We start from the raw sequence: 17387 nt of genomic DNA, 5'->3' as shown, positions 1-17387 counted from the left end.
TGGAAAGAAGGAAGATGGCACTGAAATAATAAGAAGAGCATTAGTAAGGGACACAGCCAGCTCTTGCTGTTGGCTCTGCTCCTCATGCTGCTCACATACACAGCTCTGGGAAGGAGGGAGCACAATGGTGAGTGCAGCCCATGTTGGGCCAGACCTGACTCCTCAAAATATCTGTAGAATGCACAAAATCACCACAGGGAGTGTGAGAGTTTTGGGGCTGGAGGCTGCCCCATGCCACGGTACAATCCTGCAGCACCTGGATGGTGGCACATGCCCAGAATGGAAGAGTCCCACTGGGATGAAGAACACAGACCCTTGTGCCTGCAACCCATGGAGCAACACTTGGAACCAGTTCTCCTTCCCAGGTGCTCATCCTGGGGGGTGCAGCCCCCACTTCACTGCTTGTTGCTGCTGGAAGACACTTCTGGAAACAAGGAATCCACCAGGGAGAGCAACCCTGATGGCCCTGTGCTGGGGGTGAGACAAGGACATGGCAGTGCTCCCATGAGCTGTAAGGCTCAAAGCAGCAACCCCACCATCTCCCCAGCCTCGGGTGTCATGGAGGTGCTTTGCTTTAAGCAGTGAGGCTTTCTCTAGACCTGCAGGTTGGGTAGAAATTAAGCTTCTCTTGCAAAGAGTTCAGGTCTTCACTGACAAAGAAAAAAACAAAGCACGGCCATGGCAATTTATGGTAACGCACGGGAGATGGAATCCAGGTGAAGACAGGGGAATATTTGAGGCTCTTACCTCCATGAGCAGGTCAAGGTGAGCTGTCAGCCCTCTACTCTCCGTGTCCTGGTTGCCAGGGGAAGGGTTTCTGCCCAGCCCTCTGCCTCTTTCCCAGCCAGACACAAACCAACTGAAGCACATCCAGTGTGTGACAGGGAAGAGGAAGCAGGATGATCTCCATAACCAGCCCCAGCTGAGTTATTCCTGCACAAGACAGCAATGAATCTAAGTTAAAATGATACCAACCAGATTGAAATGCAATTAAAGGAGTCCCCTTAGGGTTGTGCATCCAATTAGTGGCATACCTTTAATTACACCAGTGCAGTTCCAGGCAGACGTGCTGAGAGGGCCAGCAGCCCAGAGCTGAAGCCTGCCTGGTGACCCATGTCCCTGAGGTCCCAGAGGAGGGACATGAGGGTTTGCATCACCAGCAGTGGCCTGCTCCTCCCCTGGGAAAGGGCTCCCAGAGGAGAAACACAGGAAGGAACCTTTTTCAGCTTTGTAAGAGCAATTTTCTCCAACAGACAGTTGCTGGAAAACGATTAAGATCCAGGTGCTTCTAAAAGGTAAGAGCTTTTCACACATTTTTGTACATGACATTTCCCTCTTGCAGTGCCAGAATGTACCCTGCCTCCAGGAACCGTGAAAGTTAAAGCAACAGAGTTGACTTTGATAAGAAAACTCATTAAAAAATTAGCAATGCAAACATTAGGAATTGCTAGAAACACCAGAGCACTTCTAGGTGTCCCTTGGCCATCTCTGTGCAGTTACATGAGGTAAAAGAAGCTTAGCCTTGAGCATAATTCCATCCCCAAAGCAGCCAGCTGTGAGTCTGGAGTATGGCTCTTGCTCTGGAGCCTCAGCTGAAGTCCCTGTCAAAGCCCGCAGTCAGGCTGCTCTGGACAGCAGCAGGCTGTGTAACCACACCTTGCTCCCCCAGATTCTTATTTAAAATCCTGTCAAAGAGAGAAAATAAAGCTGAAGGAGACTCTCCTTTGCCCATTGTACCACAAAGCCTGAGGGCTGGCATGTGTTGATAATCCAGGTACCCTGTTTTAATGCAAACTCACATCACCACATGGAGCCCTGGGATCAATTCTGAGGTGCACAGAAGCAAATGCTCCATCCATCTTCACATGCTCCTCCTCAGGTGTTTCTTTAGGTACCTTCAATGCCAGTAAAACAAGCAGAAGCTGAGAGCATAGGCTTAATCAGATTAACAATTATAACCATTCCCATCCATCACTGCAAAGCAGCTGCAGTGCTGCCAAATCCATTCTGCTGCAGGAACCCGGGGAATCAATGCCTGATCACCAGGCAAGGGCAGCTCTGGCCTTGCCATAAAGAGGAAGAGAGCTGTCGGGGCCTCTAGCTGGTCAGAGTGACCCCAAGAAATGTTCAAAGTCTCTTTTCCCAGCCCGGCGCTTGAACAAGGAGTCAGGGCTCTTCATTTCTCAGTCTCAAGGTTGTTTATTGTATCTTATCTATAAAATTCTTTCTCTTGCCCTGGTGAGGTCCACTCAGCAAGACAGTCCAGGCACTCTGCCTGCCCCCAGGGCTGTGTTATGTCTTTATACTAAAAACTACAATGTATACAATGTTTACAATTACTTTCCAATGCCTATCACCTATGTCAGACAGTGAGCTTCTACTCTAAACCAATCTGTGCCACCATCACAGCAGCAGATGGAGGCCAAGAAGAAGGAGAAAGGCAGGACATGCCCAGATCCCTCCATCTTGCCTCCTGAACCCCCATACCAAAAACCCCAAAATCTACTTTTTCACTTTGTGATAAATTCACTATCATTCCACTTAGATTGTTGTGGTTTAAGATCTTCATCTAAGGTTGGTAACTTGCTCCACGGGTCATAATGAAAACCACAGGGGCATTTTGGGCTCTGTGCCAGGGTCTCTGAGCCCCCTGGTAGTGGTCTTGGCTGCTCAGGACAGCCAGAGGGATGTCCTGGCTCCTGACAGAGAGCCATTGCTCAGCCTGACTCCTTTACTCATTTTTTATGAGCCTCCAGAGCTCCCCTGAATTCCCAAAGCCTCTCTGAGGAGCCACAAAGGGCGTGATCCCTCCTGGGCTGCTGCTCATGCTGCAATAACACCCTGTGAGAACATTCCAGAGCAAGGGCAGTGAGGCTTCTCCTCCCCCCTGCCTTTGCCATTCAGCATTTGACCATCCTCATCACACACTCAGCAAGGACCTTTCTCCCCCACAATCAGCTCTTTGCCACATATGGGTGGATGGCAGCAAAGGCAAAGCTGGGGTGTTTGTTACAAACCACCCTGGCTGCTTGTTTGAGGGACCCTCCTGCTCCTCAGGGCTGGATGGGTGAAATCAGGCAGGATTAGGGAATACCATGCCATTGCAGCCAAGGGGACCTTCACTGGGAGGATTTGGGCTGCAGACCAGGCAGTGTAAAAGCATGTGCAAGCTTTAAAGGTCCTACACCTATGGCTGGACCCCCAGATGCCTGCAGGGGATGGAGATGCTCCAGGAGGAATGGGATGGTTTGCTCCATGCCTGCTGCCCTGCCTTTCCTGACAGTGGAGGCAGCACAGCAAGGGGATGCAGCTTCAGACTGAGTTCATATTTCAACCACTCTGGGAATCCCATTGTGTGCCAGAACCACATAACTCTGTCAGCCTGCAGGAAAATGTCATTCCTGGGTGAATGTCAGTGACCTGTGAGAGCAAGAAACCTTCACAGCTCCCTTGGAGAGTCTTGATGTTGTAAGGGGTCATTTTTCCACTGTGAATATCCCACATGAGGTGACTTCAGGGCTTGAAATCAGCTCATATATGATGCTAATATAGTGCCCCTGTGAATAATAGAGCACCACTTCTCCCAGCAAGGGAAATGGGAGAGATGAGTGTCCCCCCTGGACTGCTGAGTTCCTGTATTATCTCAGCAGCCTCATCCTGATAAATCAAAGCTGCTGTGTTGTACTTCCCTCCCAGCCCCTTCGGCATTCCTGGCTTGGGCTGTGTGAGGGAGCACTCCAGCCTCTGAGGTTATAAAGTCCTTGAAATCACCTTGGGATGTGGGAAGCTGTTTTCCCACCTAGGCTGTGAAATGCAGAGGTGCTCAGCACCCACCTGGTGCAAACAGGAGGGTCTGTGCCAGAGCTGTCCCATCCCCACGGGCCTGCTGGCAGAGTGGGGCAGGAAAAAGGAGCCTGTGCAAAGGGTTTGGATGGCTCAGGGCTGGGGAATCCCAGCATGGGGCAGTGCAGGTGCAAGGCTGGGAGTGCAGAGGAGCTCACAAACCATCCTGCTTCCCTCAGGTGGATCAAGAGGAGGGATTGCAGCAAAACCAGGGCACAAAAATAGGAATTGTGCTTGCAGCATGGTGTGTTGGAGTGACAGACCCTGACAACCTGGAGGGGAGGGTGTGATGGTGTCATCCACTGTCACAGCTTGGCTCTCTTCCCTGCAGAGGCTGGAGAAGCCAGACCTGCTCTCAGAGGTTCCCAGAGGGAAACAGCCCCCCTGGCTCACAGGTCAGACCACTGTTTCTCCTGGAAGTTTATGGCAATCCTATTTGTGGATTAAAATGCAGCTGCCGAGGCTGCTGGCACAGGATTTACAACGTGGCCTCAAAATACAGGAGAGAAGGAAAGCTGAACTCTCCTTTGATGTTTGCAAGTGTAAACTGCAGACCTGGGCTGAGCACACTGTAAATAAGGATCATTAATCATCAGCTAAGTGCCGTGCAGTTGCTGTTATTTACTATAACAACATAAATCACCAGGAGCCACTATCATGTTAACTTGGATTTAGTATGGATTAGGATGGAAGAAATAATATCCTCACCTATTTGCAGAATCCATAACTTTACTTGTAAACACATACAGATGTGGCTTTTGTTCCTTGGTTTCCTCCAGGCAGGATGAAGTCAGGAAGATGTTCTGGGAGCTCTCCATGTGAGGGACTGCCAACAGCTCAGGCCAGGCTGCAGCCCCACAGAATCTCTCTTGTGCTGACACGGTAAATCAGCACCGAGGGGCAAAGCAAGACCAGGAGGTCTTGGACCTGTTCTGCCACCCCCAGCCCCAGTGCAGGGCACAGTGCTGGCACTTGCCAGCTGCTGCATTGCACCCATGGATCTCTGCAGTAACTCCACAGGTTTCCTTATTTTTTTATCTGCAGCTCAACCCTGGCTTTCACATTTAAAAAGCACCAGGCATGGGTTTTGTGGGATGCTGGAGCCTGCTGCTCCTCCCTTTGGAAGGAAGGCTTAGCAGGGAAGGAGCATTTCATTTTAAATCAAGGGAGCATTACCCACATAGTTCGTATTCCCCAGAAATGCCAGCTGCAATCCTTGCTGATGTATTATTTTTTCCCCTGATTTGACTTTATTCAAGCTAAAGGTGGGGCTGAGACACTCGTGCACCAGAGCAAGGCTGGCAGGGCACCAACATGACAGTACTTGGTGTTTTGGGTGTGGAGCTCATGCCAGATTGGCTCCATCCCTCTCCACAGATCATTTCTAAATTTGGTGGTGGCACAGCTTCACTGCCCAGGGATCCTTATCTCAGTGCTTGGGCACAGCATCTGTCTCTGCCCTCAAGCACTCAGACAAGGTCCCCACTTCTTCTCTAGCCTCCAAAATAACTTGAATTTTTTAAAGTGAGGCAAGTTTGTTGCTAAGAAATCATAGCATATTTCTTCCCAAAGTCAGTCCTGGTTATCTGCTTTATCCTGGTGGAACTGGAGGTGCTGAGCCCTGACTGAAGGTGTGGAGATCCCTGACTGACCTCATGGAGGTCACCAGTGCTGCTTTAGCTGCAGGTTAGTCCTGATTAAGAATTAGGCCTTGATATCTGGGAAACAATTATGGTTTGCATTTTTAAAATGTAACTGGAAGGGAAATAAAAAGAATTTGATTTTTTTTGAGGTGTCCCAAAGATTTCTCTTAGGCTTGAAGCTGCAATGATACTTTTAAAAACAGTCACAGGTGAAAAGAACAAAAGCAATGTTGCACCTGCACTTTGACTCCACTGGGTCTAAAAATGCAAGTAATTGCCTTTAATGGTCTCTGTCATTTTGAACCTGTGTTCTGTGTGTGCCAGATGAACAGGCATCAAACCAGGGTGAATCTCTCCAAGCATTGAGCCAGCGCTGAGGTTTGTATAAATTAAAACTGGGTTAATTATAATAATTCTACTGCAATAGGGATAGTATAGTAAGATTAATTAGAGGGGGGCTAATAAGAGGATTCAAACTACACTAGTACAAAACCTGCACCCAGGTTTTTCAGTGGTTTTCTTGGACTTTTCTCCCACTCAGCTCAAGGGCAATCCAACATCTAAAAGCTGCTGCAGAGCCTTGCCTGTGCTTTCCTGAGCAGCCAGGCTTGCCTCACACCGACCATATGTCTGTCTCTGTCTGCTAGCAGCTTGCACCAAATATTTTCCTTTTTCATGGTGCCTGAGCAAACAAACACCATCTGTGGGGCTTGCTGAGGGAAATCCTGGCCCCCTGGTGCCAAAGGGAAGGCAGCCACACGTGTCCATGGGGCTGACATTTCTGACATCCACAGCCTGAGACAAGAACTTCCCTCTGCTCCTCAGCTCTGCCAATCCAACCAGCAGAGTCAGGACCTGGCATCTCCCAGATTTAAATTCGGGTTTTATTGAAGAAAGGCTGGGTCCCATCAAAGCAGACTGCCTAGCCTGACCCAGGTTAGTGGGTCTGCCTTGGGGTGGTGGTAGGTGGAAAAGGACAAGAAAACTGTTTTTGGGTAACTCTGTCTTGGATGCACCCACCCTGCTGGGGGCTTTGGGCATTTTCCAGCTGTGCTGAAATCCCTCAAATCCCAGGACTGATGTGGATTTTTGGTCTTGGAGGGCAGCTGATGTGGGATGCAAATTATTCCCTGTTCAGACTTTTTTCCTTCAGAAGTTAAAACTCTGGGGGGCACCACCTAGTAGAGAGGTCTGTGCCATCTCTCCATGCACCCCAGCACTGGAGCAGGGGAGCATCAGCAGTTGCTGCAGCAAAGGTGTGAACTCAGCTGGGCACAGGGTTTTCTCGTGCTTTGCTGTTCTCTCTTACTTGCCTTTCTGCAGGAAATCCCTTTTCTGGTCAAATCAGAAGGGTAATTTCAATTTTGTAAAATCCCCCACAGCTTTTGACCCATGTGAGCATTGACAGAGATCTCCTGCCAGGCGATGGGCAGGTGGAAATTAGCTGTCACCTCTGGTGCTTTTCTGCAGTGCTGGGCCCAGAGCTTGTGCTCTGACCAAATCTTTTGTACAAGTGCCCTTTGGATTTAGCAATTCACACGGTGAAAGCAGAACCAATGAACCACAGGCTTCTCTGCTGCTGCCTTTGATTAAAAATGCCATGTCTAACACCAGCAGATGTTCCTGCTATCGAGACTCGAGGAATAATTCAATGCCGTGCAATGCAATGCTGACTGTGCTGCTTAGTCTGAAAGTGTAATAGACTTTATTATTATTATTATTATTATTATTATTATTATTATTATTATTATTATTATTATTATTATTATTATTATTATTATTATTATTTCTTCCTTTGAAGGATCAAATCCTTCAGTATTTGAAATCTTAAAATTTGGTAGTCTAACAGCCCTAATCAATTCCTGCACTGAAGGATCTCAGCAGCCCCATGTCTGTCAAATGAGCACTGCAGTCCATGATGCCTCTGCCACCATGGTGAGCTCACAGGGCTTTGGGTGTGGGGCAAAATTGGCCCCAGAGGGGTGGCTGAGGAGCAAACTAAGCCTGTTAAAGCCCGTGATTCAGAGATTTGGGAAGAGAGGGAATTCAAGGATGAGGCTGCAGCTCCTCCAGTTTTTTCTGCAGTCTTCTGATGAAGAGGATCCATCCTATCACTTGCTGTGGGTGTGCAGCACGTCGAGCTGAGCACCCTTTCCTGGCAGGGTGCAGAGGTTTCAGGATGTGCTCTGTATTCAGGTGGACGAGAGCAGAGGGATCCCCTCTTCAGGGAGCTTTGGCTCTTTTAACCCCTAAGGAAACAACAGATTTACAAAACTCAGTGGAACTGCTTCCCTCTGCACGCTACACAGTGCATCACATAATAATTGTATATTTGTTGAGAAACAGCTGGGGAGCTCCATTAAATGAATAAAATATCAGGTAGCAGTGCATTTCCATAAAAAGGTCTTCACCAGATGGGCAATGCTTTGAAATGAAGCACGAGGCAGGCGAGGATTTTTCCCCTCCCTCATCAGCCAGGGAGCTGAGCCATCCTTCAGCATGGCTTTGGTTCTGGAGCTCAGCATTGTTTGGAAATCCCATTTCCAGCCCAGCACAGTGAGGATGAGCTCTGCCTCAGCAGGGTGGTGGGGATGAGCCCTGCCTCAGCAGGGTGGTGGGGATGAGCCCTGCCTCAGCAGGGTGGTGGGGATGAGCCCTGCCTCAGCAGGGTGGTGAGGATGAGCCCTGCCTCAGCAGGGTGCAGAGCTGCTGATTCATGCACGCACCAACGCTGCTGCCTCACTATATCACACCACTGCTGAAACCCCTTCACTGGCTTTCTGTCATGCAACAAATTTATTTTAAAGTCTGTGGGCCTTATACTGCCTGGAATGGCTTAACTTGTGCTTTAAATACTGCATAAACCAAATTTGGAGTTATATTTCTTCCTTTCCTCTGTTCCCCCCCATCATTTTTTTTTGCTTCTGACTGTCCAATTGGTTGCAGTAATTCACTGCTGAAGAAGACATTTCTTAGATTTCCAAGACTGCCAGCTCCTTAACCTTTATAAAATTAAGGAGAATGAATCATTTCTGACTTCTACATCTTTCTGGAACGCAAGCATTTGTTAGATGCCGGCTGCCCAGGGCAGTGCTTTGCCTCAGTTTAACTTAGTTGTAAATGTTTGTAAATTCCCACATAATGTCTCAGCACAATGGAAACTATTGCATCTGTGGATTTATTGAGAGAGGCACTAAACATATTTCAGCTGCAGGAAAGGATGAGGAGGCACTTATCTGCTTTACTGTGCTATACACTATATATCGGCATCTCATATTTTGTGAACATAAATGCCAGGTTGACTCAAGAGATCTATGGATCAAGTGTGGTTTGTAACCTGCTCCAAATGCTTCAAACTGCATTGAAGTTTCATCTCAGCTGTGAGGCCTTTTGCCATCTTTCAGGATCCCTGGTGCACGGGGAGCTGCTGGGAGCTGGGGTTTTGGAGCACAGGATGAGCCAAGTAACAGGGACTAGGTTAAGATAGGTTAAGGTTAAGGTGGTTAAGGTTGCACTTGGCAGTTCTTCATTCTTAAGGGAAAAATGACAGGCTTGGCTTATTTTCTTAACCTTATTCTTATTTTCTTAAGCCTTATTCTTATTTTCTTAGCTTATTTTCTTAGCGTATTTTCTTAAGGAAGTTAAGTCCCCTGGCTTGCAGGGCTTGTGGACAAACTCCTCTGTGGGCAGCACACCCAGGGCACCTCTGCCTGCCCCTTTCCCTCTGCCAAGACAGGAGAGGAGGATGCTGTGCCCTGCAGCAGCTCACTGCACTCAGATGACAGCAGGAAACGTTCTCCAAAGTGCTGAGAGATTTCACAATTCCACATCCTCTGTGGAGCCCGTTTCCCTGTGTGCACCTCTGCTTCATATTAGTAAAAAAGATAAATATTTAGCCTTCCCTAAAGAAAGAAACAAAAAAATAGAAAATTCACAATTTCAAGCTGGAAAGCAAAGGAGTGTGACCCTTGGAAACTGTAGAACCTCCCTCTTGGAAGACATTAATAACTTATTAAGAAATACTTTCAGCTCTGATTTAGCACCCATTTAAGTAAAACTCCTTCTGTCTAGATGGCTGGGACACCCCTCTGATGGCTGTTTTCTATGATTGTCACAAACCAAATTTTGCAGCCATGTCCTTTTATGATGAAGTTCCCTCAAAGAATAACTTGCTCGCTTTAATCACGTTTTCTCTGAGATTTATGGCTTGATGCTTATTCACTGGCGGAGCTTCTCCACGTGAAATGTCAGTAAGCCCGTTATAAATTGCTCCTGGCATTCCTGCTCTATCTTTTACTTGGCCAGGAGTATTTCTACCTGAAAGTGATAAATTCCTGCTATAACTACTTTATGTGCTCCAGTAATTACGCTGTAGAGGGATGGCAGGGGCTGCATCTCTGTGCAGGTACCACCTAAAAAACATCAAGCTGCAAAAGTGGGAGACTGGGCTGGGGCTGGGGTGCTGCAAGACACACAGGCTGAGGGCAAAGCACCCTGGAAAGCTGAAATAACTGTGACTGGTAAGGTATCTCTGCCTGGTATTTATATTTATGCTGTGTTAGACATGTGAAAAATGCCAAACACTTGTTTTTAAAATTTTAAAAGTTTAATAGTAATAAAATGGTTATAAAAATAGTAATACAATTAGAGTAATAATAATTTGGACAGTTTGAATAAGGATAATATGAGACAATAGAAACAAAGAGTTACGGACAGTCTGGGTACCTTTTTCTGGGCAAAATAAGCCCAAAAAAGGACCCACGTTAACAGAGGATTAACCCTTGCCTGCCTAACAAGAACCTGTTGCACATTCATACACCTCATACATGATGCATAAATTCCATTCAAACACAGCATTCTGTCTGGTCAGTGTCAGCTTCTTCCTCTGAATCCTAACAGAGTCTTCATGGCTGAGCGAGGTGGGAAGAAGTTCATTTGTTCTGATAATGGAGCAATAAATTCTTTTTCTCTGAAAGATTTAGGTGTCCTGTGGCTGCTACCTCGATGCGAATCCTTTCTTTAGAAAAAAAGGTATCCTATATAGCATAGTTTCTATTTCAACATTTTGTTATAATCTAAAACTAAATTTAACATACTACTTAAGAGAATTAATACAGCATAACTTTCTAACATAACACATCTAATATTAATTTTAATATTTGCAAAAAGCCAATCATAAAATACACATTTTTCAGAGACATGTTTGTTATAGATATAGAGACACTGGGAAGACGTACACAGGAGCATCAGGTTTGGGTAGGAGATCAATTCAGATGGTGTTGTGGTATCTAGACGGGCAGAGACCAACAGCAGGAGGTTCAGGAAGGCCAAGTGTGTCCTGCACTTTGGCCAGGACAACCCCCTGCAGCTCCAGGCTGGGAAGCTGGGAAAGGTGCCAGAGGCAGTGGCTGCACAGGAGCCCAGGTAGGCAAGAAGGCCAATGGCACCTGGTCTATATCAGGAATAGCGCAGGCACAGGAGCATGGAGGTGATTTTTCCCCAGTGCTGGGCGCTGCTGAGGCCACACCTCGGGTGTTGTGTCCAGCTCCGGGCACTTCAGGACACCGTGGATGTCGAGGGGCTGGAGCAGTCAGAAGGGCAGCAGAGCTGGGGAAGGGGCTGGAGCACCAGGAGCAGCTGATGGAGCTCGAAAGGGGCTCAGCCTGGAGCAAAGGAGGCTCAGGGGGGACCTTGTGGCTCTGCACAGCTCCTGACAGTAGGGGACAGCCAGGGGGAGTCGGGCTGTGCCCCCAGGTGTGAAAAATGCGTATTTTATGATTGGCTTTTCACAAATATTGAAATGAATATTAGATGTGTTGTGTTAGAAAGTTATGCTGTATTTATTCTCTTCAGTAGTGTGTTAAATATAGTTTTAGGTTATAACAAAATGTTAAAATAGAAACTATGCTATACTTTTTTTCTAAAGAAAGGACTCGGATCAAGATAGCAGCCACAGGACACCTGAATCTTTCAGAGAAAGAGAATTTATTGCTCCATTATCAGAAGAAACAAACTTCTTCCCACCTTGCTCAGCCACGATGACGCTGTTAGGATTAAGAGGAAGAAGTTGACACTAAGCAGACAGAATGCTGTGTTTGAATGGAATTTATGCATCATGTATGAGGTGTATGAATATGCAACAGGTTATTGTTTTTAAGGGTTAATCCTCTGTTAATGTGGGTCCTTTTTCGGGCTTATTTTGCCCAGGAAAAGGTACCCGGACGTCCGTAGCGCTTTGTTTTTATTGTCTCATATTGTCCTAATCCAAATAGTCCAAATTATTATTACTCTAATTGTATTACTATTTTTATAACCATTTTATTACTATTAAACTTTTAAAATTTTAAAAACAAGTGATTGGCGTTTTTCACACAGGAACAGGGATGGGATGTGATATGAGGAAACGGCTTCGAGCTGTTTGAACTTGTATCGTTATTTGCCACTAGTTGGGAAGCTCAGACACTCTGAAGTAGAGTTAGAGACTCGTGCGGAGCCATTTCTGCCATTACCCTGAAGTTCAGAAGTTTAAACTACAACAAGCTCCCGCAGTTTGATGTTCGTAGAGGCAAAAACACTGTCAAGACTGTCGAGCTATTCTTTCAGTCCTAGTCGATCCTGAGGACATTAACAACCTATTTTCCCTGTAATTACTGCAGACTCCCACCCATGGAGTCGCACGTGAAGACATTAACACCCAATTTTTCTGCCACAGCCCGTGCTCCGAGCGAGTTTCGCCGGGCCCGCCATTTCCCCGGCCCTCCCTCACGGGCGGCCCCGCCCCGCTCCCGGCGCGCGGGAAACGCTGAGGGCCGGCAGCGCGCGCGCGGCCTCCGCGCCTGCGCAGAAGGGGCGGGCGGGGGATTCGGAGCGGCGGCGGGAAGCGCTGAGGGAAGGAAGGGCTGGGGTCGGAGCTGATGAGGGAACCGCTGTGAGGGGAGCCATGAGGGAGGCGCTGCGCGGACGCTCGGGCAACCAGCCGGCCCCAGGCAGCCCCCTCCGCCCCGCTGCCCCCTCCATGGCACCGCCCGGGCACACCTGGTCCCACACCCGCGCCGCGCTGGGGCGGCTGGAGAAGGCACTGAGCTGCTCCCGCTGGTAATGGACGTCCTCCTTCCACCTTCCCCCCCACCCTGTTTTCCCCCACAGCCCTTGCTGTGTGTGTTAAAAGTGCCGCGTTTCTCCTTGCTCTGCCCACAGCGCCGGTGTCCTGCGGGAGCCCGTGTCCCTGGGGCAGTGCGAGCACGTCTTCTGTCTGTAAGTACCGGGGCCGCCGCCGTGCTGTGGGAAAGGACCGGCAATGGGCACGGCTGGGGCCGGCTGCTCCTCCCGGGGAGCTGACGGGGACAGGAGAGCGGGAGCCGCTGTTCCCCTGAGGGTCTCATGTAGAAATTGTGGTTTAGGCTTCAGGATGCTGCTGGCCAGGTGTGAAGGGGGCTTTCAGTGTGGTGGAGGGAATTGTCCGCTTGTAGTGAGGTAAAAATCCAAAACAACCTGCAGTTCGCATCACCCTCAACTCCTTTCTTCTCACATAAATAAAAAAGAGCGGCTTGGAAAGGTGTTTCCTGTTTCCGAGGGGGGTTTTCCTCTGCCCCTGAGGGCGGGGTGCTGCTTGTTGTTGGCTTGGCCTTCTGCCAAGGCTTTGCTCCTTCAGTTCTGCTGCTGTGCCTGTTGCTGTTCTCACACACATCCAAACACATCGGCACAGGCAGGCTTACCTCTGCTTAGAGCTGATCAAATAATCTGAGTACTTCAAAAAACTGAACTTAAAGTTAACTTTTAACTTAAACTGACTTTAATTAGAAACGTTCTGCCAGCAAAGCGCTTCTGAGGTGGCGGTGGTCAGGTTACCTGTTGTGGGACAACTCACTGCATTGTCAATACAGGCTGGGGCTGAAATATCTGTGCCCCAGAGCCGCCTTTGAGTGAGGTGGGGGAATATTTTGGCCACCGTGTGTGTCACTGCTCTTCAGGGCATGCACATGCAAACACGGGGAGTTAAAAGGTCTGCTGTGTATCTTAATGAGTCTGTAAGCAGTCTGATAAAATCCTACCTTTGTCAGGGTGAGGAAGAAAGATACTGTCTAACCTCTACTTGTAAACTGGCATAGATACTCAGCTTTATGTCCTGTTATAGTCAGTATGTCCGTAAAAGCTGAAGAAGCCCTCACGGATGTGTATCCACTCCCTCTCTTCAGCTGCACTTTTCTAATAGGAGTTTACAGTGTTGAAGGCCTGAAAGGTAAAACACAAGTAAAATGTATTTACTGGCTTTTTAAGGAGTAACTGATTGTGGGACAGGTGCCCTCAGCATCTCTTCCCCTTTAGTATGCATGCACTAAAAGATGCACAGGTGATTTACTTCTCTCCAGACACGTCTTTTCTCCCAGCTGTGGCCACTAATGGCTGTAGAAGGCTCTTGAAGAGGGACCTTTTACAAAGGCACACAGGGACAGGGTTAAGGGGAATGGCTTCACGCTGAAAGAGAGCAGGTTTGCTTTGGATATTGGGAAGAAATTCTTCCCTGTGAGGGTGGAGAGGCACAGGGTGCCCAGAGAAGCTGTGGCTGCCCCTGGAAGTGTCCAAGGCCAGGCTGGACAGGGCTTGGAGCAACCTGGGACAGTGGGAAGTCCCTGCCATGACAGGAGGTGGAATGAGATGGGCCTTAAGGTCCCTCCCAGCTGGAACCATTCTATGATTCTGCTGTTTGAAGGAATTATTTAAATTATTTATTTCATTTATACAACATACCTATGGATCATTTTGTAAGTTAACCCGCAGAAACTTGTAAAAATTATTTATAAGCATGAACATTAATAATATTAATAAATGTAATTGTTCAGCTGTTGGGCATCTAAGGCCTTGTGGTTTTATTTTGGATAACCTCTGGGTATTCTATGTGATAGATTTCAATCACCCACTGTTCGTTAGAGTTTTGTGGGGTTTTTCAAGAAAAATTTTCCAAATACCAAGAGAACAATGCAGTTTGTATTGATGAGGCTGGAAAGAACAGCTAACAGGAGTTTTAAGCACTCATTAGCAGCTGTTTCTTGCTCCAGAAAAAGGAGTTTATTTGCTGTTATCTGAGTTATTGTTGTGCCTGATCTTTTCTCTCCTTTATTCCTGACCTTTTAGCAGCAATTCCACCTGTCCTTTGATGATTGAGTCTTGGGCAGTGGCTATTTTTTAAACTTAACCTAAGGAAATTCGGATTAATTTCTTTAGAAGCAAATTAGATATTTTCAATAATATTTGCAGCCACTATGAACTATTCTCAAAACTAAATTACATAAAACCACAACGTATTTGCCACACCTTTATAATCTCTCCAGTAAGTCCAAGTTGCTGCTGTTTCAGTTACAACTCAATTGTCTGCCTGCATGTTGTCCATTGATGTTTAACTGTTGAAATATCAATTTCCAGTATCTTTGATGTAACCCTGGAGTAAAAATGAGTTAAATTCTGTTGGATCTGGAACTTTTAAAGAAGCACTCTCAACTCTGACTTCAGTTTTGTTACATTTACGTGATGTTAGGTTTATGTTCTGTGAAGTTGAAGTTCTGTTACTTTGAAGTAACCGGGTTTAGCTTCTGTTAAGATTTAATTTCTGTCAAGTATGAGTGTTTAGAGCTGATTCCGGTTCACTGCTGAGGACAGACATTTTTTAACACACATGAGGAGGACTGGCATGAGGCTCCTGAAATATGGAGTGAAATTTCTGAAACGAATGAGCTGCAGTGCTCGGGTCACACCTAAAACAACTGGTTCTCCCTCACCATGGGTTTGACATGGACAGGGGTGTTTATCAAGATCAGTTCCTGCAGTTTTGGTGGGGTAGCTGTGCTAGGTTACCTGCACTCATTACCATTACCTGCCAGCTGTGCAGTTATTACCAGCTGACTACAAACCCCCAACAAAACAGGTCATTAAGAGATGTTGTGGTATGAAGGTCATTCTGCTTTTCCTTTGCAGTGCCATTTACAGGGGTGGGAAGCCTGAGGCCAGCTTCCCTAGAGAAGATCTGGTTGGCCCTTCCCTTTGCTCCAAGGGATTTGTCAGATATCACCTAGGATATGTTGGGGCTAAGAGCTGTGCTTCAGTCTGCCAAACACAGCAGTGCCTCGGGCACAAGGACCTCTCCCCGTTTAAAGCACAAAACACACCTAACAGCAATTTTTCAGGTCACTGAGACTGTTCAGACTGATTCAGCTTTGGCTGTGTGGAACTGTAACCTCTATTGAATAGGATAGATGGGAGATGGGATATAAATAACCCTTGAATGTTGCAGTTCAGATGACAAATCATAAGGTCTTCTCACTGCCTGATCAAAGAATAACAGATTTTAGGCTGCTTTGGGGAGAATGGTATTAGTGAGTAAATCTGTTTTTCCCCACCTATCCCACCATGATCATCTGGCATAAATGCTGGGAAAGAGCAGTGAGAAAATACTCTGAGCACCTGGAGATCCTGGGACTTCATACAGAAATGCTCACACAGGTGAAAGTTCTTCACAGCACCAAGCAAATTTTAACTAGGAGAAAGTGGAAATTGTAGTTTACTATGGGTTGGCTTTCTGGCACTTATTTAAAAGTGCAGGAAGGCTGCAGAATAGATGTAAAAGAATTTGTGGTTTCAACAGTGAAGCCTGATTGTTACCTGGAGTCCAACAGCAGTGGAGCATTTGAAAATTTGGGTCAGCTTGTGAGGCGCTGTGTTTTTCATGGCTGTGCTGACCAGGCTTGGGAAGTGGGTTGCTTGATTTTATGTTCATGTCGATGGAAGGAGACCAGGACATCAATTTGATCATCACAGGCCCAATTTTATTGATCAGTACAGCAGGTTAAATACAGTTAATAATGAGCTTCATACATATTGCAAAAGTTGAGCTCAGGATTGGTCAGTTACATATCAGCACCTACGCCTACTTCTACATTCCTATGGTTCTACTTTTGATACTTTCGACATATTCTTAGGATGTATTCAGGACTAATCTCAACTCCCTATCCTCATGTTGCAGCGAGGTCACTGCTGACTCTTCCTTTCAGCTTGCTGACTGCTGACTTTCTTCCTTCAGCTTAACCAGCGGCATTATATCAGTGTGGCCTTTCTCAGCTAACCAATTATTAATAATGCTCTCCACATTTCCCCCGTTTTCTTCTTGAGCAAGGAGATTAGTTTGCCATGTTTTTGCTATTGTACGGCTGACCATGTTTTGGATACAGTTAAAGATACAAGGCAAAATAAGCAAAAACAGTAAAATTACACCCAGCAGTCCTATAGCATAGATCACAAGGTTCCTCAGCCATGGCCCAAGTCCTAAGCCTTTAAGCCATTCGTCAATTCCTAAACCGTCTTCTTCCTTAAGTTTGTGAAGTCCCTGTTGTAATTCTTTTATCTTAGTGTGAATGGACACCGAATGATCAGACAGATTCATGCAACATGTTCAGCCATGGTAAACGTGTCCTGTGTTTGTGACTAACTCGTGTGGGCTTTCTGACGTTGCCCCAGTAAGAGATCCTGGCTGGGCCGTGGCATGGCTGATGGTGGGTGCAGAGGGTGACTCCCCTGGATGATGGCTTCTCCCTGTGCCTTGCAGGTCCTGCGTGGGTGACAGCGTTGGCAGCTGGGCCGTGGCATGGCTGATGGTGGGTGCAGAGGGTGACTCCCCTGGCTGACGGCTTCTCCCTGTGCCTTGCAGGTCCTGCGTGGGTGACAGCGTTGGCAGCGGGTGCCCCGTGTGCCACGTGCCGGCCTGGGTGCGGGACGCGCAGATCAACCGGCAGCTGGACAACATGATCCAGCTGTGCAGCAAGCTGCGGAGGCTGCTGAGCACCCACAGCTCAGGTGAGGCTCACCCCTGGGGGCTGCACGCTCCAGGCCACCCCTTTCATTGTCCAGCAAATG

The 17387-nt window shown here is 47.3% G+C and overlaps 1 protein-coding gene across 1 annotated transcript in view; it reads left to right on the top strand.

Annotated features, from left to right (window-relative positions):
- Positions 1 to 10490: 10490 nt before the first annotated feature.
- BARD1 (BRCA1 associated RING domain 1) overlaps positions 10491 to 17387 on the top strand; it is a 48514-nt gene continuing 41617 nt past the window's right edge. The window contains exons 1-4 of the mRNA XM_063161419.1: positions 10491 to 10517; positions 12199 to 12581; positions 12684 to 12740; positions 17182 to 17327. Of these exons, the coding sequence (XP_063017489.1) occupies positions 10491 to 10517; positions 12199 to 12581; positions 12684 to 12740; positions 17182 to 17327 (613 nt within the window). The remainder of the gene's footprint in view (positions 10518 to 12198; positions 12582 to 12683; positions 12741 to 17181; positions 17328 to 17387) is intronic.

This window comes from Melospiza melodia, chromosome 8, assembly GCF_035770615.1.
Source record: "Melospiza melodia melodia isolate bMelMel2 chromosome 8, bMelMel2.pri, whole genome shotgun sequence".
NCBI lineage: Eukaryota > Metazoa > Chordata > Aves > Passeriformes > Passerellidae > Melospiza > Melospiza melodia.
This window is presented reverse-complemented; position numbering and strand designations above follow the sequence as displayed.